The sequence below is a fragment of the Juglans regia genome, chromosome 6 (genome assembly GCF_001411555.2).
Source record: "Juglans regia cultivar Chandler chromosome 6, Walnut 2.0, whole genome shotgun sequence".
Classification (NCBI taxonomy): Eukaryota; Viridiplantae; Streptophyta; class Magnoliopsida; order Fagales; family Juglandaceae; genus Juglans; species Juglans regia.
Genome location: NC_049906.1, coordinates 32,320,490 through 32,347,863, shown reverse-complemented (window position 1 = coordinate 32,347,863; position 27,374 = coordinate 32,320,490). Strand labels below are relative to the sequence as shown.

The window sequence follows — 27,374 nt, the reverse complement described above, 5'->3', positions numbered from 1 at the left end:
CATATCATTTATCTCACAGCTGCTAACCAAAGGACGCCAACTCGGTTTGGTACTCTTCTCCTCCGATCCTCTCTGTATTATCCGCTCCCTCCTATCCATCTCTCTCTCTCTTCCTAAAACACTCGGTCTCCGTCGGCAATTCAATTATAGGGTTCTGAGAATACTCATCCGAATTCCAGCACACATGGCCTCTCATTCGGCCAATCTGTGGGTGCTGCTGGGATTGGGCTTGGCTGGAATTTTACTTGTCACGAGAAAGCTCAGGAAAGCGGTAAGGGAGGACTTTGGCGCGTTTATCGAGAAGTTTCAGCTGCTTCCGCCTCCTCCACCTCCTCCGCCGAAAGCACCCCACCCCCTCACTGGCCTCACCTTCGCTGTTTCCGACGTGTAAACCTCGTTTACTTCAAATCTATATTGTTTTGATCGTTGTTGTTGTTGTTTTTTCTGTCTCTATTTTTCCGTTTGCTTCTCGATTAGATTTCGGGGTTGGAAGTATATAGTAAGGAGGTGCTTGTGGTTTATGCTGTTTCTGGGTGGGGAAGGGTTATCTAGATTAAGGATTCTTTTTGACTTCACTGTTCTGCTTGGTTACTGAGAAGATTTGGGGGGGAAGGAAAAAGAGGAACAAAGTATTGAATTTTTGTTGTTTTATGTTACTGTTGTTTGAACTAATCAAAGAGTATGGAGTAATTTAAGATTGTCTTTTGGTATGTTAAATCTTTCATTTGAATCAATCAACTTCCAACTGGGCCTGGCAATTAATTTTTTATTTTTTATTTTATTGGGTTGAGTTTGGAAGACACGGTGGTTGTGCTTTAAGTTCCAAAAGACTGAAAAGCAAGTATTATTTTAGTCTTTCCCTCACAGGTTTCCTATTCTCATTATTTCAAGGTACCTATCTTGATTGATATTGTCCGTTTTGCTCTATGTGATTTTTGAATATTATGGATTTTGAAACTGTGCATGTTTCAATTGATTTAGCATTATGTGGAGGTATAGTGATATCCTCAATTTAAACTTCTAGAGAGTCCTCTAGCGTGGTAAAAGCCTGAAAGGAGCCTTTTTTTTTTTATATCTCCGAAAAAAGGACTTGTGAACATCTTATAAATTGAGAAAGAAGATTTTTTTTTTCTTTGGATCAATTAAACAAGTTATTATCAGTCCTGCGCAAGATGCTGTTAATTGGGCTAGTAATTCTTTTGGTTTAAAGTTTTTTTTTTGGTTGCTGAGAGTAAAAGAGATGCTCATTGCTTTTTTTTCACTGTCACATACCTTGGCTCAGTGACCACATTATTGGAGTTGCACTCCTGATCTCTGATTTCTATTTTTTTATTCATTTATTAAAATGTTCAGATTTGACATAGATGGGCATGAGACTGGATTTGGTCATCCGGACTGGGTGAAGACACATGAAAAAGCTTCTTGGACATCTCCCGTGGTTACTACTCTTGTCGAAGGAGGTGCCACTTGCATTGGAAAAACTGTTGTGGACGAACTAGCTTATGGGTATATCTGTCTAGTACTTAATTTGTTGCAATTTCACATTGGGTTGGACATTGTTGATACGTCCTGTGTTTGTAATAAACATCTATTTGGACTTACTAAAATTTTATTTTGCTTAAGAGTATAGTTTGCCATGGATGAAGATATGCATGTTCCACTTGTTATCTTTGTTTATTTTTTGTTTTTTAGTTTTTCCCTTCTAGCTGTTGTTTTGATTTAATAATGTCATTTTTATTTTGGCACGTCTTATTTTCAGTATTAGTGGAGAAAATAAGCATTATGGTACACCCGAAAATCCTGCTGCATCTGGAAGACTGCCAGGTGGATCCTCTAGTGGAGCTGCTGTGGCTGTGGCTGCTAATCTTGTTGACTTCTCATTGGGTGAGCATCTGACCAACTTTCAACAGCTTATTGCTGTTCTCTTAAATCTTTTTAGTATCAACATATACATTGCTGATGCTAGCGAAATCGCTAAAAGGCTCTTCGGGTTAAAATTTTCTGTTTGATTGATAGTTAAGGCAATTGGGTTCATTCTTTGCATGTTTTGTTGTTTTTGGTTTCCATTTCCTTTTCTTGGCATCTTAGAATTCTTTTACTACTCACTATAAATATGAAGTGTGAGACGTCTAGTTCCTAACTTGTAACTAGGTGTTTTCTTTTGTATACTTCCTTTGGGCAACACCTATTTACTTGAATCAATAAAATTTTATTTTACTTTACCTATATAAAAAAAAGATGAAGTGTGAAGACTTATTACACTGCTTCTGAGTATATTTATTGGTGGAGCTAGCCTTGTGTTGTTATTAATGTAGTTTTTTTGTTTTTGTTCTTTCCGTAGTCTTTAGCTGGTTGTGATGACCAGAAATTCTGTTTACGAAGGCCCAACTTTTAATTATGCGTAAACAACTAAAATACCTATACTTATAAAAAAAATAACTAAAATACCTATTCATGATTTTTAAAGAGTCACTGTGTGTTCTGTACCCCAGGACTTTTAGTAAGTAAAATTTATTTTTCCAATAAAAATGAAATCAAACAATAGAAGAATTCAGTATTAAGTGTGAAACATAAAATGCCAAGATTATTATTGTTCCAATTTGCTGAAAGGTGAGCAACACTGAGAAGTTAAATTGTATCTTGAAGAAATATACTAGATAATATTTTTTTTTGATAAGTAAACAAAGAAATCAAGATGTCTGAGCCTGGGCTCGAACCGGGGACTACTAGATAATATTAAGTGGTAGGTTTTATTTATTTATTTATTTTTTATTTTATATATATCTATCCTTGAAATTCAGTTTTGGGATGTGTTTCTGCAAATATTTTTCTCTGTATTGGTTAGCGTAATGGAACTTAATGAAGAAAAGTTGTACTTTTGATTAAAATTGTACGATTGCCAATGCTAAGTTACTGGATTTACTGGGAAATGATTTAGATTTTCTACAGAACATATATATGCTTACTTCGACTTGATCCACACCGATGACAACTTTAGTGGATTTAAAATTTGTATTGTGTGTGTTGATAATGGAAATAGGATATTTTACTCTCTGGGACAGAAGTATCATTTACCTTTAATGTTAATGCACTTGTTGAATGGAGGTATAATTTTAAATAAACCTAATTTGGGTTCAATTTGCAGCATATCCAGATATATCTAGTTTAAGCAATGAGTGTCATGAAGCTAATCTACCATGCTATAGTTTATACTGGAATTTTTTCATCACATTATTGCATGATGTTGTCAATCTTCCCAAGTGAGAATGAATGCACCAGCAATGTCATTTATACTTTGATCAAGTGACGCTTAGTGCTGGGAATCTGTATTTTCAATATAGAAATTAAATTTTGAACACGTTTTCGGTGTTTAATGAATTTTTGCATGCAGTTCCCTTTTTGGAGTCCTTAAATAAGTTTTTGGATAAGTAAAGGTATCGATATTCATTAAAGAATGCTAGGGGCATAGCTCAATTACACTGGGGGGTATACATTGGAGAACACCTATTTAAGATAAGAATGAGAACAAGAATCCAAAAAATCTACGAAGGAGGAAGAACTAGAATTGTTGTGGGCGACTGAATACTCATACAAAGATTTAAGCAATGATATTTTAACTAAGATAACTGTCACTCGTAGTCTTCAAAATTGAGGGAGCTGCATTTGTTCCCATTACTCCACATCAAGCACTAAGGAGCCATCCTCCATACATTTGTGCTCAGATTACCTCCCGGTCACTGCCCCATATTTCCATTAACTCAATTACCTGTTGGAGCATCACCCATTCAATCCCGAAAAGATGGAAGATTGATGCCTTCAAGGCCCATGCCACTTAACAGTGAAGGATTAGATGGTCTATCGTTTTCCCCGCTTTTCTTGCACATAGAATGCTGGTCTATCACCATTAGTTTTTAGATGAGAGACAGATCCATAGATTTTGTGCATGATGTGTGATGTGGGGACTAGGCTCTAAATGCAGTTTGATGAGATTTGTTTAGAATCTCCTTCTGCAGGGGGGTGTCAGTGGCTGAACTAAACCAGGATACTAATGGCACAATGGAGTATCTTCTTCATCAGACCAGGATGGTTTTGGAGGTGGATTCCATCTCTTATCTTCTCAACCTCTTGTATTCTTTCAAATTGAGGTTAAATTCTATTATCACTACTACATCCAGCAGTGGAACACTCCATTTAGTTGAAAGTATATGGCAGCACAGGTCTCTCCCAAGAGTTAGCTTCTTTGTATGGACAGCGGCTGGGAAAATTAAATTGGATTTTAGGCTTTAGTATTTTGCTTTTTTTTTTTTTTTTTTAGGTATTTCTCTTGTATACCTCTCAACTGCTAATGTTTCACTTCCTGTAGCATTCTTTATGTTATTACATCTGTTTAAAAATTGTTGATAGAACTGTTGTGATGCTTGATCATATTTTAAATCCTTGAGCAAGCTAATTGTTTTAATCTATGATTAAGCCTTTCTTACTAACAGTATATGGCAGGTGTTGATACTGTTGGTGGGGTGAGAATACCTGCTGCATTTTGTGGCATTCTAGGATTCCGACCCTCACATGGGGCTGTTTCTCACGTGGGTATTATACCTATTTCAACAAGCCTTGATACAATTGGTATGTATGGCTGCAATTCTGTTTGCTACCTTAATGCAGATATATGTTGTAATGTCTCTATGACTGCCTGGGCAAGCTTAAGGAGATATATATCGTGTTTCTATTTTCTGGTTTACAGGTTGTCAGAAAAAAGGGTTGATAAGAGTATTAATTGCCGTAATGATTATTCGCCCTTTTATTTTTCCATTTTTAATTTGCCACGGTGTTTATATTTTCTATAAGTTCATAATTGCTATCTTCTAGTGGGTGGGGTTGTGAATCCAAGGCTTATAACCTAGGGATGGTCCGAAGGACCCTGCCTTGGGGTGGTTCCACATTATCAAAAAAATTTGATAAGTTGTTATTATTTTAAGTTTCCGTGAAATGCCACGAGTGATTAATTGTGCTACTGTCATAGTTTCTTTTAGTGGATTTAGAGACCAAAAGCTTGCATGCCATTTTGTGCAGCATTTATAGCTGGTCACCAAGTTTTTGTGTGCATGTGTCCCTAACTTCTCTGAAACTCATATACTGCAAACTTCTCAGTGACTCTCTTTGAAATCTTAGTTTAAAAGTAATTGTAAGAAGTTCATGTAGATAATTGATGGTCTTGCATTACAGAGTCATTACATGTGATGCAATATGCAGTCACCATGCCTTGGCTGGATTTTTGGTTTCAACAATCATTTCTCACCCTCACTGGGTCAGGATGTCATGTAACTGATTGCCTTTTGTATTGGTCATTGGTTGGAAACTTGATTTCTGCAGTTAGAAAGCCATCGACATGCATTCTAGATCCCTTATATAATTTTATTGTAGTTATCTTATGCAATCTCTTTGTCAGGATGGTTTGCTAAGGATCCTAATATCCTTCGTCGTGTTGGCCATGTGCTGCTGCAACTTCCATATGCAGTTCAACGCAGTCCCAGACAAATTATAATTGCAGATGATTGCTTTCAACAGTTAAAGATTCCTGTTGACAGAGTTGCTCAGGTGGTCATCAAATCTACTGAGAAGCTTTTTGGAAGTATGTCAATTTGCTATGCTCCCCTAAGCGTCTATTCTTCTTCTTCTTGGTGCTGCTGCTCTTATCATTATCATTACTGCTATTGCCTTCTAATTATCCCTTTTGTCAAAAACTGTCTACTTTTTATGTTGGAATTATGCTTAATGATGCCTCATTAAACTTCTTTAGGACAATTATTGAAGCATGAAAATGTTGAGGGCTATCTCAAGTCTAAAGTCCCAAGTTTGAAAGAGTTTCAAAGCAAGAAATCAAATGGTGAATTCAAAACTTCTTCAACAAGTTTGATTGCAAATGTTATGCAATTTCTTCAAAGGTTAGCTTGCATACAGAGAAATTTTTGTGGGTTCAAAAAGAGTTGGATATTTCTTTCTATGTCACATATGACTCTTTCTAATTTGTTATTTTCTTAGCCCATTCGTTTCACAGAGAGAGAGAGAGAGACTTTGGGAAAAATTAGTGTAGAATGGTTGTTGGCCACCTTGGAAGCTTGCTTTTAGTTAGAGGGAAAAATGAAATTCATTAAGGCTCCGTTTGGATACTAAGAGTATCTCAGATGATCTATGAATAGTAGTGAGAATAGTAACCTTTCCAATTCCCATTTCCAGTGGTTTCTGCTAGGAATGATTTCTAATCTTCCTGTGTGTTTTTCTCCTACCTTGGCTTGGTTGTGTTCCTTGTGTGGTTTGTTGTTATCTTAGAGATGGATCAGAGTTTACGTATAGAAGCTAAGGTGTTAGTATTCTACATTGTAGAAAAGGGTAGGAAATATTCTTTATCTTTATACTTATCTGATGGTATGGTTGATTGGTATGCAAAGGAGATGGAAGATTGTTTGAAGAAATTTGGTAAGATGGTAGATTATCAGACAAGAAGGGAGGGAGACAAAGTTTTTATGTTGTAGGGGGGCCATAATCAATATGGCAGGTTTTTGAAGATGATGGTGTATGGTACACGTAAGGGTAAAGGAATTTAGTAATCCCTCAAGGGCGGAGAGGTTGCGGATGGGCTAGTTTTGTGAGATACCTGAGAGATATGGTTGGGGCCTCCTCTATTGTGGTCAACACACGTTGATAGAGGTATGTTCAAGGCTAGGTATGCTGTTAAAGATTCTAGTAGTAATATGGTGGCTGCTACTTCTTTGTATGGTGGTGACAAAAAGGCTGGATGAGCTTCTTATGTGGCAGCATTAATGAAACCTGTTCAAGTTGCAGAGAGATTTGGTGGTTCTAAGAGCAGGAAGGAGGTAACCTTGCCGGAAGATGGAAGGAGGAAGGAAGGTGGGATAGAACTCTGGTGAAATAAATTTGGTGAAGTAATTGGAAGGAATTAGGAGGTGTTGGAAAAAATTGGGGAAGTGGAAGGGTCTCTTTGGCATTTACGATCTGAATAATGGGATGGAAGGATAAGATTGATTTTATGCTGAACAAGGTTGATGGAGGGTTTGGTCTTGTGATGGGCTTGGGCCAAAAGATGAGGGCCCTTGAATTAAATGAGAAACCAGTGGAGGAGAAGATTGGGTCGAGTGAAGAAGGCAAATGAAATGGGCTTGTTAGAGGCCCAGAAAGGAGCGACGGCGGGAGGCGATCCTTCAGGGTGCTTTCTGGCAAGGAATGACACGGTGGTGAAGGTGATTCCGAGTCATTCTCGCCCGATAGAGGAGAAGGACGATCAGCCTAGTTGCTCAACGGCGCCTATGGGTTGTTTGTCTTCATAGAATGGAGCGACGACGGGAGATGATCCGTCAGAGTGTTTTCCGACAAGGAATGGCATGGTGGCAACGTCATCTCAGGGGAGATCTTTGAGTCTGGTTTGCGACAATATGCAAGGAAGCCTTAGATCGAATCTTTTAGGGGATTCTTCTTTACAGAAAGGCTCGACATAGGTGAGTTCTGGGGGGTCCCCGATGTAGGGAAGTTCTCAGATGAGAGAGAAAATTCAATTTTCCTCAATTTTAAGCAGAGGTCAGGAGGTGTTGAGTAATGTGTTTAGTGTTCTCAGGTGAGTAAGGAAGGGGAAGTAAGGGAGGAAGGGGCAGTGATGGTGGAAGGGGAAGTTGGGAAAGAGGGGACGAGGAACCAGGTCAATAACACTGTTGGAATGTTGGAGGATGGGGCCATTTGTTCTCAGAATAATATTTTTGAGATGTAAATGGTTATTAGCAATAGTACAGAGAATGAGGATGAAGAGATTGGAGTTTCAAGTGAATTTGGAGAGGAGTCTTCTCCTGAACCTTTATGTTCCATATTCCCTGGTATAGAGTGGAATCCAAAATCTTTTGATTGGGTGATGAGAAAGGTGGATGAGATAAAGGATTGTGTGGGTGTATTGTGATGGATTTAAGGAACAGTTTAGAGTTCTCTTGATTGCTATTGAGGCTGGTCAACCTTTGGTGGCTAGATCCGCCTTAAAAAAGAAGAGAGAATTGAAGAGGTTGTCGTGCTCGGTCAACTATACTGGGAAGGAAGTGTTTCTAGAAACAAAGGAAAGGAAAGGGTTGTGACAGTTCATAGATGAAGCCTGAGATTATTTCATGGAACATTAGGGTTAGGTGGTACACTATATTTATATGTACCATAGAATTCCTTCTAATAACTTATGCATTCTATTATCATTTCCAATTGGATGATCCATTAATGCAACTGACAGAGGATTATAAATGGATCAATTTTTTTATTTTTATTTCTACTGGAGATTGGGAATAGATGGACTTTCTATAGGACCTATTTTGCTGGTAGGATTTATCACCACTTTAGCTACTTTAGCGGCCATGAAACGTTAGGGGACCTAACGATCTTCATAAGCGTCTTCGGGTGAAAAACTGGTTTAAAAAATGGAGGGTGGATGTTATATGTAATCAAGAAACAAAGTTGAAAAAAGTAAATCAAGCTATTGTTCATAGTTTGTGGAATTGTAATAGTGTGGGATGGGTTGAGTTAGTGTCAAAAGGGGCTTTGGGAGTTGATGGGGATCATTATGGGGGGAATTCTTGGTGGCGTGTCATTTCAAGTGTATAGAGGATGGGTTTGAATGGGCATTTGCTGGAGTGTATGGTCCGAATGTGGATAGTAGGAGTATCCTATGGGATGAAATGTCGGATTTATGTGGTTGGTGGAATTTACCTTGGTGTTTTGGCGGGGACTTTAATCTTACTCTCTTTCCTAGTGAAAGAGTGGGGGATTCACACTTCGCATGCAATGAATGCTTTTTCAGATTTAGGCCTCGTTTGTTTTCACAACCTCTCTCAATTCATCTCGTATAATCATTATAACTTTCTCAAATTCCTACACAAAATAAAATAAACAATTCAACTTTTTCAAATTCAAAAACAAAAATAATATTAAAAAAATATATTATAACAATATTTTATTCAACTTTTAACTTTCATCTTATCTCATCTGCGAAAACAAACGAGGCTTTAATCTTTGAGTTAAATCTGATTGATTTACGTTTGGTGGGAGGAGATTATACGCGGACTAATGGAAGGACTTGTTCAAGGCTGGACAGGTTTCTGGTCTTGCCCTCTTAGGAGGCTCATTTTTCTGGTTTGAGGCAGAAATTATTGCCGAGATTGTGTTCTGATCATTATCCTATTATGTTGGATTGTGGTGGAATTGAGGGTGGGCGTAGTTATTTTAAATTTGAAAATATGTGGCTGAAGGATGAGGGATTTGTGGATAGGGTGAGAAGATGGTGGTCTTTGTATAATCTTTCAGGTACTCCAAGTTTTGTTTTGGTTGGAAAATTGAAAGCTCTTAAAAAATATTTAAAGAGATGGGATGATGAGGAGTTTGGGAATTTGGACAGCAAAAGAAAGAGTCTTTTGGAAGAGTTGAGAGGTTTGGAGGAAAAGGAGGTGCAAGGGGTTTTTTTCAGGGGAATATAGGAAAAAAAAAATAGGGGTGGTTTCTGAATTGGAAAATATTGCGTTAATGGAGGAAATTTCTTTGAGGAAAAAAATCTAGGGTGTTGTGTTTGAAGGAAGGTGATAGATGGACTAAAGTTTTTCATCAAATGGCTAACTCTCATAGAAGAAATAATACGATTGAGGTCCTTTGAGATGGGGATTGACTTATTATGGATCAAGAAGATATTAAGGCTCACATAGTGAATTTTTATGAGAAGCTGTTTTCGGAAGATTTTTCATGGCGACCAAAGCTGGACGGACTATGCTTCGATTCTATAGATCAACTTGAAGTTGAATGGTTGGAGAGAGAGTTTGAAGAAGAAGAAGTCCTTAATGTGGTTAGCGGTATGGATAGGGATAAGGCTTCGGGCCCATATGGGTTCTCTTTGGCATTTTTTCAAGCATGCCGGGACATTGTATGAGTAGATATCATGAAGGTGTTTGCTGAATTTCATTCATTCATGAGGTTTGAGAAGAGTTTTAATGTGACTTTAATTGCACTCATTCCGACAAAGGTAGGGGCTGTGGAGATGAGAGATTTTCGGCCTATTAGTTTGGTGAATGGAGTGTATAAAATCATTTCAAATGTGCTGGCCAACCGCTTGAGCAGTGTGATGGAGAGGATTATTGGGCAATCTCAAAATGCTTTTGTCGGGGGGAGACAAATTTTAGATTCTGTTTTAATTGCAAATGAATATTTGGAGAGTAGAATTAAATTGGAGAAAGCTGGTATTTTGATTAAATTGGATATGGAAAAGGCTTACGACCATGTTTGCTGGGAATACCTTTTCTATTTGCTTAGGAGATATGGTTTTGGTGATAAATGGTGTTTGTGGATAAGCATTGTGTTTTGACGTCGAGATTTTTAATTTTGGTGAATGGTTCTTTGGTTGGATTCTTTAATAGCTTTCGTGGTTTGAGGCAAGGTGATCCCATTTCTCCCTTCCTTTTTGTTATGCTTATGGATGCTTTGAGTAGAATGATTGAGAAGGCGGTGGATGGTAATTTTTTGTCAAGCTTTGTGGTGGGTGATGAGGCCCGGAATAGTTTAAAAGTCTCTCACTTATTATTTGCTGATGATACATTGATATTTAGTGTGCCCATTTCTGATCATCTTCATGCTTTAGGGGCACTTCTGCTGTGTTTTGAAGCTGTCTCGGAGTTAAAAGTTAATTTATCTAAATCTGAAATTGTTCCTGTGGGTACCATTCAGAATATTTTAGACTTGGCCAATATATTGGGTTGCAGAATTTCTTCACTTCCTATGCGATATCTCGGTCTTCCATTAGGGGCTTCACATAAATCAGTTACTATTTGGGATGGGGTGATTGAGAAAATTGAAAAGAAGTTAGCTGGTTGGAAAATGATTTACTTGTCGGGAAGATTAACATTGATAAAAAGTACTTTGTCTAATCTTCCTACTTATTTTTTTATCTCTTCTCCCATTGCCGGCAAGGGTAGAAAGAAGAATTGAGAGTTTATATTGGAATTTTTTGTGGGGTGGAAAAGGAGAAGAAAAAAAGTTCCATTTGGTTAGTTGGAAAAAAGTTTGTCAACCAATTAATTGTGGTGGGTTGGGGATAAAAAACTTGAGATTGTTTAATAGAGCACTACTTGGGATATGACTTTGTGGATATCACTTGGAAAGAAATGCCTTATGGAAAAATGTCATTGAAGTAAAATATGGAAGTTTTTTGGGAGGTTGGTGCTCAAAAGAAGTTAGAGGTGCATATGGGGTGAGTTTGTGGAAGTTCATTAGAAAAGGTTGGGGGGATTTCTCTAATCATATTAAATTGAAGGTGGGAGATGGGAAGATGATTCTTTTTTGGCATAACATTTGGTGTGAGGATTCTATGCTTAAGTCGGATTTTCCCTCTCTTTTTAGGATTGCAAGGGATCAATCTGCAGCTGTGGAACATTCTTTCTCATGTATTGATAATAATATTCAGTGGAATGTTAACTTTATTAGGGATGCCAATGATGGGGAAGTGGATGATGTTACTACTTTTTTGGAAAGATTTTATTGTTCGAAGGTGATGCTAGGAAGGGAGGACAACATGCTGTGGGTTCATGCAGGAAATTCTAAGTTCTCGGTTTCTTCTTATTACAACATATTAACTTGTCACAGGAGCTGTGAGTTCCCTTGGAAAAATATTTGTAGAGTGAAGGTCCTTCCAAGGTGGCTTTTTTCAGTTGGGTGGTATCCCTTGGCAAAGTTTTGACAACTGATAATCTTAGGAGGAGAGGTATGTATATTGCTGATTGGTGTGTCATGTGCAAGAAGGATGGAAATCTGTTAATCATCTATTTCTTCACTGTGAAGTGGCCATGTTTTTGTGGAATGAGGTTTTTAATCGTAGAGGTTTACTTTGGGTGATGCCCAAGGAAGTGGTGGTTCTATTGGCAGGGTGGTATGGATTAAAGGGAAGAAAGTATGCTGCTTTGGAAGATGATCCCTTCATGTCTCATGTGGTGTCTATGGCTTGAAAGGAATGAGAGATGTTTTGAAGACAAAGAATGTTTGATGGGAGAACTTAGGGATTTTTTCTTTAGTACTTTGTGTTTGTGGGCTAAAACTCTTGTAATGGAAGATGTTAACTTTCAGAACTTGTTTTAGATTTTGCTTTTGTTATTAGAAAGATGTAGGTTTTTCCTTTGTATACGTCATGTGTACTTAGGCTTTGCCTATTCTTGGGAATATGCCCCTAGGGGTTGGTTCAAGTGGTAAAGGCCTTGGACTTGAGGGAATGCTCCCCTCAGGTCTAAGGTTCAAATTTCCTTGGGTGCAAACAATCTTTAGGAGCCATCGGACTGAGAGATTTTTCCCTTGAATTACCCGAGGTGCACTTGCGAGAAACTCCTTGTTGAGGGTTTGTGCACCCCGGGATTAGTCGGGACGTTGTTCTCGGACACTCGGTACCAATAAAAAAAGTTTCTTATTGCTTATCAAAAAAAGTGAGAATAGTAGTGAAATTGAAATAATAGTGAATAGTTTGTGAATGGTAGTGAATATTTTGTGAATAGTAGTGAAGTAGTATGAGAATATCCGAAAACAGTTGTGTTCCAAAACAGACCGTAAAACCTCTCATGTTGGAAATAAAGGCTATCTAGCTCAATGGTGCTCTAATGCTCAAGGGCACCCATCTCTAGCAGAGTATGGGGAGGTGGGTTGCAAGGTTTCATTGTCATATGGTAAGAAAATGGATGGGCTGTGTGGAAACGTTAGCTGCACAAAGTTTGTTTTCTTTAATGCAATGCACAATCTCTGGGATTCCTCGTCATAAAAAAATGCTCAACAATAGGTCCTAGTCTCTTAGCTGGTAACTTAGGCATGTACCATGGCACCTGGGATGGGTGGTCCTCTATTGGTGAAAATGGTGTGGTGATCACTAAGCACAATAATGACACTTTCAAGTCATACGCAAAGGTGGTTTCAGAATCAGGAAAATTCTCAACAACTAGTCTAAGCAATGAGGGTATATCGATAATCATGGTGGAAGGAAATGTGAAATACAAAAGGATTGAGGACGGATAGCTGCAAATTCGTCTGTTGCACAGTTGCGAAAATCCATTGCAGGGACTTTTGAAATTATTGTCGGTAGTGTTGAGGGTTGTATATGCAGAGCCCTCTTTACAATTAAGTTACAAATGGAATGTATGTTGAGGGATGTGGTAGGTACAAAGAAGATGAATAGTGATGTGGGTGGCTTTGGGCTTGTGAATGTAGAACTATGCTCTGGGTCATTCGAGGTCTAGTCTAGTAAAAAAGCAATGTAGAGCTAGGTCTCCTCTTAAATCACACAGAAGTGGGTGTAATCAAAGCCCACCAGCCCAGGGAAAAAAAAGCAGAGAATTATGAAGGGAAAGGAATGTGGGTTATTAATAACCCAACTCTGCCTAGTGTGAATCTTAAAAGAGTAGGCTTGTTGGTTGTAAAGAAACCCGGCTCGGTTCAACAGCTTCCTTTCAATGGTAGCCTAAGATGAATCGAGTCATTGACTTCATCTTTGGGTCTCGATGCGGCAAGGCAGCAAAACTTGAAATCATAGCCTGGTGGTGCACATAAAGAACTATCGAAGGATAGTGAAGCTTTGACCACTGTCTTTGAAGACATCAAGCTGGAGAGTTAGGTTGCCCAGATTGTTGAAGCAAAGCCACCCCACGTTGGGAGAAGTGGATTGACACTGAAGCAAAATCTCAATTCTGTGTAATGGTGGTGCATTGCAGGACCCAAAAAATAGTGGTGGTCTCAAAACCAGTGCACCAAACCAAGAGATCAATCCTCCGTGTATTGGTGTCTGATTCACACTCAATGCTTGTCCTTTGCATTCCATTTTCTGAATTGTCCAGAAAAGGGGTCTGGGAGGTAACCGATGGGTTTTCTGAGAGGTGGATCAATGTTACTTGTCGTGGGGGTTTGGTAGCAAGGGAAGGACTTGGAGGGGTAGAAGAGTTGGGTAGTTGGTTTTTGGTGTTAGAAGCAATGTTTTAAATTCCGTTTTGGTGATCATTCCAGTTAAACACTGTAATAGAATATTTCGGTACCGGTGTGTTTCCATGTACCGTTTCGGGATTAACTACATATACATATATTTATAAGTATATATAAGCTAATAACTAGTAGAATAAATATATGTATATGTAAGTGTGCATCATATATGTGTGTGTGTGTGTGTGTGTGTGTATATATATATATATATATATATATATGGAAGAATTAACTATTTATAAAATGAATATACATTGAAAACATTAAAAAAAGCAGAGCTATTAGTGTCAAAAGATAATATTAAAAAAATCACAAATGTTAGTTGAGAGAAAAAAACAAAGAAAAAAATTTAAAAGAGCAAAGAAATTATTAAAAATAATGATATTTAAAAAAAGAGAGAATGAAGGGACATATTTAAAGTTATATAAAAATTGAAATTATATAAATACCTTTTAGATTTTAGAAATAATTAAATACCATCTAGATTTAAAATTTACAAAAATGCCATCTAAACTCAAGAAAATTACAAAATTTCCATTAAAATAGTCCGGAACGGAATAGGACCCAGAATGCCAATTCCGACTGGAATTTGACCAGAATGGCTAAAATGGGCCGGAATTTCAAATGAAACGGAATGAGGAGGTATAGTGTACTGGGTACTACACTGAAATGAAAAATTCTGGCCAGAATGGAATGGAATTAAAAACTATGGTTAGAAGGGGACAAGGGGAGAAGGTGTCCCTAGGGATTGAGCATTGTCCCCTTTCTAACCAAATTTGGGTAGACAAGAAGAATTTTGTAATGGGGCAAGAGTTGTCTATCATGGTTGGGTCTGATCCAGGCACTTCAGACTAGGTATTGCAGAAGTTGAAAGAATTTGAGACTTTTGAGGGGATATTGTGTGAGATATTTGAAGTGGCGCTAATGGCCTTGTTTACAGCCATTGAAGCTACTCACTATCCGGCCAATATGGTCCCTATACTAGGTGATACTTAGACGGGTGGTAGATCTGGTTGGCATGCTAGACCTCTTTGTTAGTCATCATTATGATGTCCTATTGAACATAATCTCGATCTCTTCGATGTGGTGCATATGGAGAGAAATAAATGATTGAAGTTTTGAAGACACCACAAAGAATGCAGAGGGCCTCGACCTTTTTTTTTTCCTTTGGATAACAGCCTATGTTTCTTTGTCTTTAACTTCCAGGATTTTCTTCATCTATTTACTCTCTAATTTTATTTGAAATCATTTACTCTTCTAATTAGGTGTATTTGATGTATACTCTGTTATGATAATGCATCAACCATATATCAGACAACATTTTCTCTCCGTACAACCAAAATCAGAAGATGGAAAACAACCACTTTTCTCTCTGATGAGGTTGGGTGGTCTGTGACGGCGGGTTTAAGACCGAGTCTTGAGGTGGTGGTGTGATTAGGATGGGGTTCTCTAAAGATTTAGTGATAGAATCAAAAGTTTTTTCACTTGAGAAAGATAGAGGTTTCTTGCTTATCATAGAGAGAAGCTGGAAGGTGATGACTAAGTTGACACTGGGGTTATCTACGGTGCAATGGTTGGCTAAGGCATTGGAAGACTGTCTGAAGGGAGAAAAAAAGGATTTTTACACCACAGTCAGGGAAGGCAACCGCAACTTCATAGTGCAACGATGCACCAATGTTTGAGGCTGTTACATGGCGTTGGTGGAATACGGTAGTGGTGGTAGGCAAAACTTTTTCTTCATACCTGAAGAAAAGGAAGGCAATGGTTGGAGAAGGATGGGGGAGGCCTGTGGGAGTTTATTTACGAAGGGAGAAGCACCTATAGAAGGCCATCGGTGATGGTGATTTAGTTGCAAACATGCTCCTACATGGAGGCGTTGATGCCGGAGCAACCCCGTGAAACAAGAAAAGGGGACAACGGCATGGAAGCTCAGAGAGGTGCTGCTACAAGAAAGGGCAACAAAGATGGTGCTGGTAGACTTCCTAGTACTGCACAGTGGCAGGGTGGCAATGGCAGGCCTACTATCAACATGGCAGGGGGGAACGTACTTGGTACATTGATGGACGTCAAGGCATAGTTGGTAGGCCTTTAGTGTAAAGTAGTTTGGTTGATACGGTGCGAAGAGGATAAAGGAGAATTTGGGCCTAGAAAGACGTGGGCCTACCGTTGGCATGGGTGACGAGGAAGCTGTAGAAACATTAGGAAGAAGTTGGCAATGTAAAAAGGGCTTGGGCCTGGAAGTCGTTGGACCCAGCAAGTGCGCTGTGACAGAGCAGCTCGTGTGGGTGTGGGTCAATTGTCTGGGCCTCAACCCGTGGGGCACAATGCGGGAAAGGAGAAACTCGTGGCCCAGCCCGTGTGGGTGTGATCCACTGCCCCTTACCGGCGGGAGCCTCGCATCCTCGCCGAAAACGTTGTTGAGAGCCCTGCAACCAGCTGAGGAACGCTCGACGGAGGCCCAGAGGGTACTGGCGATGGTGGAGGAGCCGATGACAATAGATCCCAAAAGAGAGCTGGACTTTTCTCTACCTCCGTGTGTTGAGACTCTGACATATTGTGGCTAGACGCTGCCGACGAACAGCAAGGAAGCTCTATCCCTTCCGGCGGAGGCTATACAGCAGCCTGAAGAGCATATCGAGACACGGGCAGCAAGGAAATCCCAAGATGATGCTTTTCTCCTCTCTGGAAGTGACGAGGGAGATTTTAATGGGCCACCAAAAATGCTTATTCCGATGCAAGGCTATTCTGAGTGGGAGTGTAGAAACCTCTTCAAGGAGGAGGCGATGGGGATGCCGTTGGAGTCATAGTGGGTTACTAGAGAGGGGGAGCCCTTACCCCTGAACTACATGTTACCGAAAGAGTCTAGTGTGTCTGATTGGGTTCTGGTAAAGGTGAAGGAAATTCAACATTGTGTGGGGATGGAGTATGAGGGCTTTGAGGATCAGTTTATGGCTTTACTTACTGCCATAGAGGTGAGTCACATTTAGCTTAAGAAATATGGGTCTAAGAAACAGAGAGAGCTAAAGAGACTTACGTGGTCGTTGAATTATGAGGGCAACTCAAGCCAAGATAGGTCCAAAGGGAAGGGGATAATATCTTCTATATATGAAGCCCAAAATTGTGTTCTGGAATGTCCGCGGGCTTAATGAGGTCAATAAGCGTCTTTGTATAAGAAATTTGCTTCGTGAGTGGAAGGCGGACATAGTATGCTTACAAGAAACCAAGTTGAAATCTATTCCAAGAAGAATTGTGAGGAGTATTTGGAGCTGTCCATTTGTGGATTGGGTGTATTTTGCATTGAGTGGGGCTTCGGGAGGAGTTTTAGTTATGTGGGATAGAAGGGTGGTGGAGAAAATGGAGGACTTCACAGGGGAGTATACAGTGGCATGTTCCTTTAAGAGTGTGGAAGATAATTTCTTATGGGCTTTTGCAGGTATATATGGGACGAACTTAGATAGTACCAGAAGATTATTATGGGAAGAATTAGCTGGAGTATATAGCTGATGGGACATTCCCTAGTGCTTAGGTGGTGATTTGAATGTTATAAGGTTCCCAAGCGAACGTTCTGGAGATAGTAGGCTGCGACCAGCAATGACAGAATTTTCAGAGCGTATTTTCGACTTGAAACTGGTGGACCTTCCTCTCATGGGAGATACTTTCACGTAGTCTAATACTCAGACTTGGTCTCGATTAGACAGATTCTTAGTCTCACCGGAATGGGAAATGCATTATCCGGATGTTTGTCAAAAGAGGTTGCTTCGCATTTGTCCAGACCATTTCCCCATCCTGCTGGATTGTGGTGGTATCCAAGGAGGGCGTTGGTATTTTAAGTTCGAAATATGTGGCTGAAAACTAAAGGCTTTGTGGATAGGGTAAGGCAGTGGTGGTCCTCATACCAGTTTCATGGCACCATGGCACCCTTAGTTTCATCCTTGCTGGTAAATTAAAAGCTTTAAAGCACGATTTAAAGCTTTGGAATACTCAATCCTTTGGAGACATAAGGGAATGTAAGAAAACCATGTTAGAGGAGTTAGAGAGGATATACGAGGATAGGGTTCTTTCATCAGATGAGATATCTAGGAAGACAAAGTTGGTTTCACAATTAGAGAGGGTAATCTCTTTAGAGGAGATCTCTTGGTGCAAAAAATTAAGAGCATTGTGGTTGAAATAAGGGAATCGAAGTACGAAGTTCTTTCATAGAGTAGCTAACTCATTTTAGAACTAATACCATTGAGATGCTAAATATCAATGGTGAGGATTGTATGGAGGCTCCCGTGATTCGGGAGCATGTTGCTGATTTCTTTGAACACTTACTTACAGAGCAAGAGGGGTGGAGGCCCGTAGAATGCCTCTCGGTTAGAGAGGCCTTTTGAGGAGGCAGAGGTTTATGGTGTGGTAAGAAGAATAGTCAAAGACAAAGCATCAGGTCCGGACAACTATTTTATGGGATTCTTCTAAACATGTTGGGAGGTAGCGAAGGAGGCTCTAATAAAGGTGTTTTAAGAGCTGTTTTTAGTTGGACAATTTGAGAAAAGTCTAAATGCCACTTTTATTGCATTGATTCCTAAGAAGATTGGGCATCAAAGGTAAAGGATTTTAGGCCCATTAGCCTTGTCAATGAGGTGTACAAGATCATCTTCAAGGTGCTTGCAAATCGCTTAGGGGAGGTATTGGGGAAGATCATTATGAAACCACAAAATGCATTTGTAAGGGGTAGGCAAATTTTGGACTCAGTTCTTATTGCCAATGAATGCCTGGATAGCAGACTCAAATCTGGTTCCACAGGGATCCTATGTAAGCTGGATATGGAGAAAGCCTATGATCACGTAAATTGGGACTTTATACTTTACTTACTAGGGAGGTGCGGATTTGGGGAGAGATGGTGTTTGTCGATCAAATGGTGCATTTCAAAGACAAGATTCTTAGTTTTGATAAATGGAAGTCCAGTTGGTTTTTTTGGCAGTTCGCGAGGCCTAAGACAAGGGGATCCGTTGTCCCCATTCCTCTTCGTCATTATTATGGAGGCACTTAGCAGGATGTTATCGGCTTTGGTTATGAATGGCTTTGGTTATGAATGGCTTTGTGGTAGGCTTCTCGGTTGGTGACCCCAATAGGGGTATTATTAACATCTCTCCCTTATTGTTTGCAGATGACACACTAGTATTTTGTGATGTAGACCAAAACCAACTTTGGGCCCTAAGGGCACTTCTATTATGTTTTGAAGCAGCGTCAGGTTTGAAAGTGAACTTTGATAAATCAGAGTTAGTGCCAGTTGGTAGTGTTAGCAACATTCGACAATTGGGCAGTATGCTTGGATGTAAGGTTTCTTCTCTCCCCGTGGATTACCTTGGACTTCCTTTGGGGGATGCCTCAACGGCTATATCAATATGGGATATAGTGATCGAGAAGATAGAATGTAGATTGGTAGGGTGGAAGTGGCAGTACTTGTCGAAAGGTGGCCGAATTACCTTAATCAATAGTACTCTTTCTAACTTACCAACATATTTCTTGTTTCTTTTCCCAATTTCAGCTAGTGTGGTGGCCTGGATCAGTCAGTTGGGACAAGGTATGCACTCCAATCTCCTCTGGTGGATTGAGAATTAGAAATATGAGAATTTTCAATTGGGCCTTACTTGGGAAATGGTTGTGGAGATATAATATGGAACCGGAGGCCCTATGGAAGTCGGTAGTTGATTGCAAATATGGTAGTTTGTGGGGGGGCTGGTGTACAGAGAGGTGAGTGGGGCATATGGAGTGGGAGTTTGGAAGCACATTAGATGAGGGTGGGGGGTTTTTATTCGCCATACCAAACTGATGTTGGGAGCGGGCTCTAGAATTAAATTTTGGAGTGGCATATGGTGTGGAAATAATGCCCTAAAGGACTCATTTCCTTCAGTTTTCTGGATTTCATGTGCTCAAGAAGCTTCAGTGGCTGATCTCATGGTGTTATTGGGAGAGCAAGTCCAATGGAGCATCACTTTCAGTAGGGCGACACAAGATTGAGAAGTTGGCAGCTTCCAGGACTGTTTTAGCCTATTGTATTCTGCAAAGCTGAGTAGACAGCAAGTTGATACGTTGTGGTGGGTATCCCCAGGTAAGGGTACATTCTCGGTTCGATCCTTCTACAAGTCCCTCACACCCTTGCCAAACAATCAGTTTCCATGGCGAAGGATTTGGTAGAATAAGGCACCTCCCAAGGTGGCATTCTTTACTTGGACAACGTCCCTAGGTAAGATTTTGACAACAGATAACCTGAGGAAGAGAATGGTGATTATGTTAGATTGGTGCTTCATGTGTAAGAAATCCAGCGAGAGTGTAGATCACCTCTTACTACATTGCGAGATTGCTAGAGCGCTATGGAATGAAGTGTTTGGCCGAGTAGAGTTAGCTTGGGTAATGCCTGCCACAGTGGTTGAGTTTTTGGCCAGCTGGACACATTCAGGAGGTATTCCACAAATCAAAGCCTTGTGGAAGATGGTACCTATCTGTATTATGTGGTACCTGTGGCAGGAGCGAAACGACCGGACGTTTGAAGACAAGGAGTGTTCATTAGCGGAACTTAGATCTTTATTTTTTAGAACTCTATTCCTATGGGCCATAATTTAATAGCCTTGATTTTCATGACTTTCTTGTTTCTATTGCTACGACCTAGATATGTCTTATCTCTTGTATACAATTTTATGTACTTGGACTATGCCTATCATCATTAATACAATCGTTTACTTATAAAAAAAAATTGATAATGCATCTTTGATCACTAAGAAAAATGATCTTACTGATGTAAAAAAAGTAAGTTATCTATTACAACGAGCTTGTAGGAAGCATTTAGTAGTGCTAGGGAAATAAGTGCCTATATTCTCCTGCTAGATGAGCGCAGTACAGAATCCAACTGTAACCATTTTCAGTTGCAAGTGGGCCCTAGTGTCTGTCCCCCTACTAAGGAACAAAATAAAGGGAAAAAGATTGAGATGATTTTAACTTCTTGGGAAGGTAGATCCTTTTAAGCATTACTTATAAAAAAAAAGGTAGATCCTTTAAGCATTAAAAAACTTCATCTCTGAAACCAGTTTGGATGAAGCTATATTTGCATGTGTAAGTAATGACGTTATACCGTCAGCCTTTGGCAAGCTCACCTCATTGTTAGTTTACAACAGCGGTGAAAGTTTTTTGCACCGTGATTTTGGCATACCAGAATCTAGTCACAAGTCTTTCATATGAATGAAAGATTTTCATGATGGCTTGATCTTGGTCCAATTATATGTTTTCCTTTGTACTGATTGTTTTTTTCCGTGAACATTCAATTGTCCTCAGTCGAGAGGCAATTGTTTGTTGTCCGTTGATTCCAGATATTAGTGGATGCCTTCTTGCTGTGGCTGATGGGTTTGGATAGATGCAATGTGCCATACTTCTAGTATTTATTCTGTAATATCTATTGTTGCTGTGTTATTGTTTGTTATGCCTTTTCTCCCCTCAATTAGTTCATTTTCTTTATATTTGCACTTATCCTGGAGAATGTGTTTCATCTCAACCCTTCCTAATGCAGACATGAGTTCAAACAAAATCATGCGGAATGGATTAGTTTGGTTAAACCTGTTTTAGATCCTGCCATCTCAGCTCAAATATATGAAACACTGGAGATACTGGATACAGTTATCTACAGATCTATCAGGGATGAAATGCGTTCAGCTATCCAGTATCTTTTGAAGGTAATGCCATATGGAAGTTTAACGGTTTGTTTTGGTCTCTGATTCAAGTTATACATGTTGCAGAGAATATAAGATCTGTAGCAACTTTTTAGTCTCTATTCATGAAGTTCCAATCTATATTGCTTTCAAGAAGAAAAAGGCTGGCTATAGTTATAACTTATGAACCCTTTATGGTGGTGGTTGGCACTGCACCGATTGAAGTGTTGTTTGTTTTAACTCAATTGATTCATTCTGTAACAAAGTAATGGCTTCTTGGGTACTGCTTTGTAACTTAGCATATTACTTTTGTAGGTACTGCTTTGTAGTTTTTTCCATGATCACTTTTTAATCGTACCTGATTTGTATTTGAAATTTTGTTTAGGATGATGGAATTCTGGTGATCCCTACCATTGCTGATCCTCCTCCAAAAATTGGTGGGAAGGAGATCTTATCCGAGAGCTACCAGAGCCGTGCATGTAGTTTGTTGAGTATTGCTAGCGTATCAGGTTGCTGTCAGGTGACTCTCTCTCTCTGAAAAGGCCTAACACAGTAATTTCTTGTGTCTTGAATCCTCAGTATCGAAAATTAACTGCTTGCTGTTTGTTAGGTTTTCCTTATACAGAGATGTGTACTGCTTAAATATCATCTCTGTTCTATGTCTCACTTATAAAAAAAAAATCTCTGTTCTGTCTCTTTTCAGGTCACAATACCTCTAGGATTTCACAACAAGTGCCCTATTTCAGTATCCTTCATAGCCAGGCATGGGGGTGACCGCTTTTTACTAGATACCGTCCATACCATGTATACATCTCTCCAGGAGCAGGTTGACATTGCTTCCAAATCTAAAGTATCAAAAAATGTTATCAGCAAGGAGCAGTCTGCTGAGATTGCTAAAGAAAAGGTAAAGGATGGGTAACTCAACTCAATTAGGGCGGCTACATGTATCCTTTTAGGCCACTCAGCTCTATCTAGGGCATGGTTCTCATTTAACTCTTTGGAATTCATTTTAATAAACTTGTAGAGTTTGACCAGTAGTGCTAGATGTGCTAAGTAGTGTTATGAATGACCTGGCTCTTCAACCCCGATTTTCCTTCATAGGTGTTTTGTATTAATATATGGTCTAGTATTTGTTTTTATGTGATTTGTGCATTTATTTCTCCTAAATTGGATGCTATTGGGCTCTGTGGATCAGGGCAATGAAGCATTCAAAGATAAGCAATGGCAGAAGGCTATTGGCTTTTATACAGAAGCTATTAAGCTTAGTGGCACTATTGCAACGTATTACAGTAACAGGGCATTAGCATATCTGGAACTGGGAAGGTATTATCATATTCTTGGGTTGCACTCCTCGTTTTTATTTGCTAAGTAGGGTTGAACTTCTCAGTCCTTGCATTGTTATCAAATGTGTGACCAGCCTCTTTTTGCCCATATAGTTACCTCCAAGCTGAGGCAGATTGTAATCAAGCTATCACTCTTGATAAAAAGGTGACTTCTTTCTTCTGAAATGTCTTTTTGTGCATGGTTGTGGTCTAACTTATGTAAGTAGTAAAATTAATGAATTTGTCAATGCCAGCTATCCAACAATGGTTTATACTTAATATAGTCTGGCTTTTGTATTTAGTGCTAATTTGGGCTGTTGTCATTGACTGTCTTATCAGAAAAAAATCCCTTGATAAAAACTCTTATAATTATTTTGTTTCAGCAATCAATTATTAAGCATAATGTAGTGAATGATAGAAGTACGAGTACTCTGTGAATTCATACAAATTGCAGGGTTTAGGTCATGTGAAGTTATTTAGTGCATGTTCTATGCCAAAAGCAAGTCATATTTGTAAGAGTTGTGGTGCGTGGTGGACAGGACTTTTAAGAGTCCTATTCTTGTTCTTTCACATTTGTTCCTCTAAAAGTTTTATGGTATATTTATATGCACTGTATGATGTTATAATAACATGCATGCCTTGTGTGTTTTGCCTAAAGCGTGGTGATTCTTGCTGTTTTCTACATCCCACACCTGGCGTTGCATGGTAAGGGCCGTAATCTAGATCATGCTTCCATGAATTGGCGCCATGTTGCCTCAAATTTTCAAGTGAACTTGTTTACCGATATAAAAAGAAAAAATATCAAATGAAAATTCAGGTGTAGAACTGATGCTTAGAGAGTTAAATCAAACTCAAGCTTCCAGATTCAAGGTAGCATTTACATGGAGTAGGACAGGATGGGGGAAGAGATCAGCAACAGTAAAAAATTTTCATGTCTGCAACTGTAGTTGTTATTGGTTCATAAAGATATCTTGAATGTCGTTTTTTCTTCTGTGGGGCATATCATGAGGATACTTAAAAACACTGTCTTGCTGTTTCCTGCTGTTTACGACATGCCATGCCTGGAGACAGTATAGTTGTCTATCTAGTGGAGATTTATCATACGTTGTAAATTGGATCTGTATTTTCTTCTTGATTACCCTAGGACAAAATGAAGTGGACATGATAGTGTTTCTAAGGTGCTCAGGTAGGTTATTGCAGGATAAAAAAAAGGCACAACATTGACTACTGAAATGATGACTCTATGAGGGTTTCTACTTCCAAAATTTGTCTACATAGTCTGGCCAAGTTCTGCATATTCCCTAGATTTCCATTTTCTGATTGCTCGTCATTTTGGTATGCTAAAATAATTGTTTTCTACTTTTTCTTCAGAATGTAAAGGCCTATTTACGTAGAGCCACAGCAAGAGAGATGCTCGGCTATTATAAGGAAGCAATTGAAGGTAATTACTTTTTTTTTTTGATTTGGTGTTTCCTAAATGGTTTATAGTAGAGTAATGTCTCATTATTTGCTCCTTAGTTATTGACGACACGAAGTCTGCCAAGTGGTCCTATTAGGAATGTTATAGTACTTGTAGAGAATCTTAAGCTGGAGATGATACTCAACTAAGTTAATTCAGTTCTGGGTTGGTTTTAGATCCTCATCAATAATCAGAGTTGCTCACATGTAGTGTTTTTCATCATTCTGTTGTATATAAAACCATGCTCCCTATTGCCTCTCTAGTTAATATATCTTAATCCACTACTTCTGCCTATGTTATTTGAGCCGGTTTCACTCTTTCAATTTGAATAAAATCACTGTTTATTCCAGTGCATTGAACAGTCTCCATGGCAAATGATTAAATCCTAACAATCTTAAACAAGTTTCCCTCCCCTTTTCCTCAATAGGACCCGACTCTACCTCTGGACAAATTAAATTATTCCTATTATATCTTTCCTAGTAATCCTGCCTACTCATTTTAACATTCCTCAATCCTGTTACTTGTCAAAAAGAAAAAAGAAAAACATTTGTCGATCTAGTTACTTTATGTACGTGTTGCTTTTAGCTGCCTAACATTCTGTACCATAAAACATAGCTTGCCTTATAGCCGCCCTATATAATTTTCTCCTTAACTCGGGGTATTCGATGAGCAACATCCTCCATATCACATCCCTGTGATTTTTTGGTCCAAGATGCCAAAAGTAATCCCCCTTTGGTGTCTCTAGACTATCCCTTTTTAATATCTCTCACTATTAAAATTTTTGTTAAACTTGTACTTCCCATATTCAGTTTTGGTCCCCTACTTAAACCTAGAACCTCTAGATTCTAGAATCTAAAGTATATCTCCAAATTTCCCATATGGAGTTGACTCCCACTCTAGTATCATCAACCAGCGCAATATCATCCTTCAAAGGCATACACTGAGGAACTTCATCCTTGATGATGGAGTAGGTCCATTTATTATCCATCCGAAGAGATATGCACTTGATGATGAACTTGTGTGCATGAGTCCCATGTCATAGGTTCGATTCCCCCTGCGATCAAACTGCGATTTAAGTGGGAGGCCATGGCAAAGGGTTGCTGTGCTAGTCTACCCGGGGGTTTAGATGGGTGAGTCCTAAGGGCTCTTCCGTGGGGTGGTTCCCCGTCATAAAAAAAAAAATTCCCCGTCATTAAAAAAAAAACAAAAAACAAAAAGAGATATGCACTTGATGCTGATCCTTAATGTAAACCTATATTGATAAGAAACTCCCTTGTTATACTTGTTCTCACACTAGCTACGTCTCCATTATTCATATATTTACTGTAGTGATATCCACTAGAGGCACTATTCTTTTCCGGAACTTATCACATTCCCTCTCTAGGTGCCCCACCACTTCTTCATGCTATTTGCAAAGATAACTGATGAATTATTTAACCAAATAGCCAAGAACTGTGGAGAATAATAATAAGCAAAAGCTTTATTAACCTGGTAGTATTTTCTAGGGCACATCTCGTGTTTAGACCTGGTTTCATTTTTTGAGTCATTTGTTTGATTGTGTTGTAACCCTGCAGATTTTAGATATGCGCTTGTCCTTGAGCCAACAAATAAAAGAGCATCACAATCTGTTGAAAGATTAAGGAAGCTATTTCAGTAGATTATGCAAGATTAAGCAAACTTCTTGGAGGCTCAAGAACTGGTTCTCATCCTGCCGACCACCCGCAGATCCTTTAAAATGGTTGATGGTTGGCATACCACGCAACAATCTCATCGACAATTACGAGCAAGGGGGGAGAATATTTTCCTACCGGAGAGAAAAGGGAAAATACAAGAACAACATTTTCTTTCTTTTATCGGAGTTGATATTATTTTGTTGCTTGATATAAATTATGGGATTATAGTTCAATTTTGTTTATTTTAGAATTTTGCATTCAGGATGTACTGCTAGTTTTGAGGAGAGGTTAAATTCTTATGGTTGGTATAGCTTGGAGATAACCTTGTGGAATTGACGCTTCTTCATAGTGTACTTTGCCAATTAAGTTGTCAATTGTCTCTCTCACTCATTGCAATTTCTTAGTCAATACAATTTTTTGAACTCATGGGTTCGCATCGCGGGAGCATCGTCGCGAGGGAGAGATTGTTGGGGTGTCCACAATAGTGTTCCCTGCGACCTTTTTATTTAAAAAAAGCCTGCAGGTGCTGTGTCAAATGCCATAAAAGACTTGTGTGTCTTCCTTACATCAATTGATTTTAATTGGATTGACAACTCAAAGGTTCGACTACCTAAAACATGATAGCCCGACGAGGATGTTGAAGATTTAAAGGGGGAAATGTAATATTTGAGATTGAGTATTAGGAGGGTGGTGAATGAGATCTCATATTGTCTGGAGGGAAAATTCTTTTGATTTAAAATGATTGCAATCAACTCCAATAATGAGATTTGCTAGCAAAGTTTCAAATACCGTTTTGGTTAAAGTATTAGAGCAAAATATTTCGATACCGGTGTCGTTTTGAGATAGTTTATATATAATAAATTAATTATATATGTATAAATTATATTTCAAAATAACATCAATGCAAGTTTTAAAAAGTTAAAATATATATTTATAAAATTCAATAATACTTCTAAGTTCTCAATCTAACTATTTAAAAAAAAATCACTTATCTTTATCACGAAAAGGGAAGTAAGGATTTGATTTTCAGTTCTCCAGAAAAGGAGATTAAAAAAAGTTAAGAAAATAATCTTCAGATGTGAAAATTAGAGTGAGAATTTTGAAAAAGTAAGAATTGTACCTGTATGATCAGTATTTGACCTGATTCGAAATACATACCTTCCATGTATCGGTCACTACCCGGCACGGTAAATACTGACCGGTACGACATGGTATT

The 27,374-nt window shown here is 38.9% G+C and overlaps 1 protein-coding gene across 2 annotated transcripts; it reads left to right on the top strand.

Annotated features, from left to right (window-relative positions):
* Positions 1-26,532, top strand: LOC118348699 (translocon at the outer membrane of chloroplasts 64-like). 2 transcript variants are annotated; one of them, XM_035690827.1, is made up of 13 exons: positions 1-387; positions 1,354-1,506; positions 1,760-1,884; positions 4,498-4,623; positions 5,447-5,629; positions 5,798-5,942; positions 21,566-21,728; positions 22,090-22,224; positions 22,408-22,608; positions 22,900-23,027; positions 23,141-23,192; positions 24,398-24,467; positions 26,060-26,532. In XM_035690827.1, the coding sequence occupies exons 1-13, from the start codon at positions 185-187 to the stop codon at positions 26,140-26,142; spliced, it is 1,767 nt and encodes a 588-aa protein (XP_035546720.1). In that variant the 5' UTR covers positions 1-184; the 3' UTR covers positions 26,143-26,532. The 2 variants fall into 2 exon arrangements, with proteins under 2 accessions (XP_035546720.1, XP_035546721.1); XM_035690828.1 differs by lacking the exon at positions 26,060-26,532 and adding an exon at positions 23,685-23,731 and having other exon boundaries at positions 12-387.
* Positions 26,533-27,374: the final 842 nt, after the last annotated feature.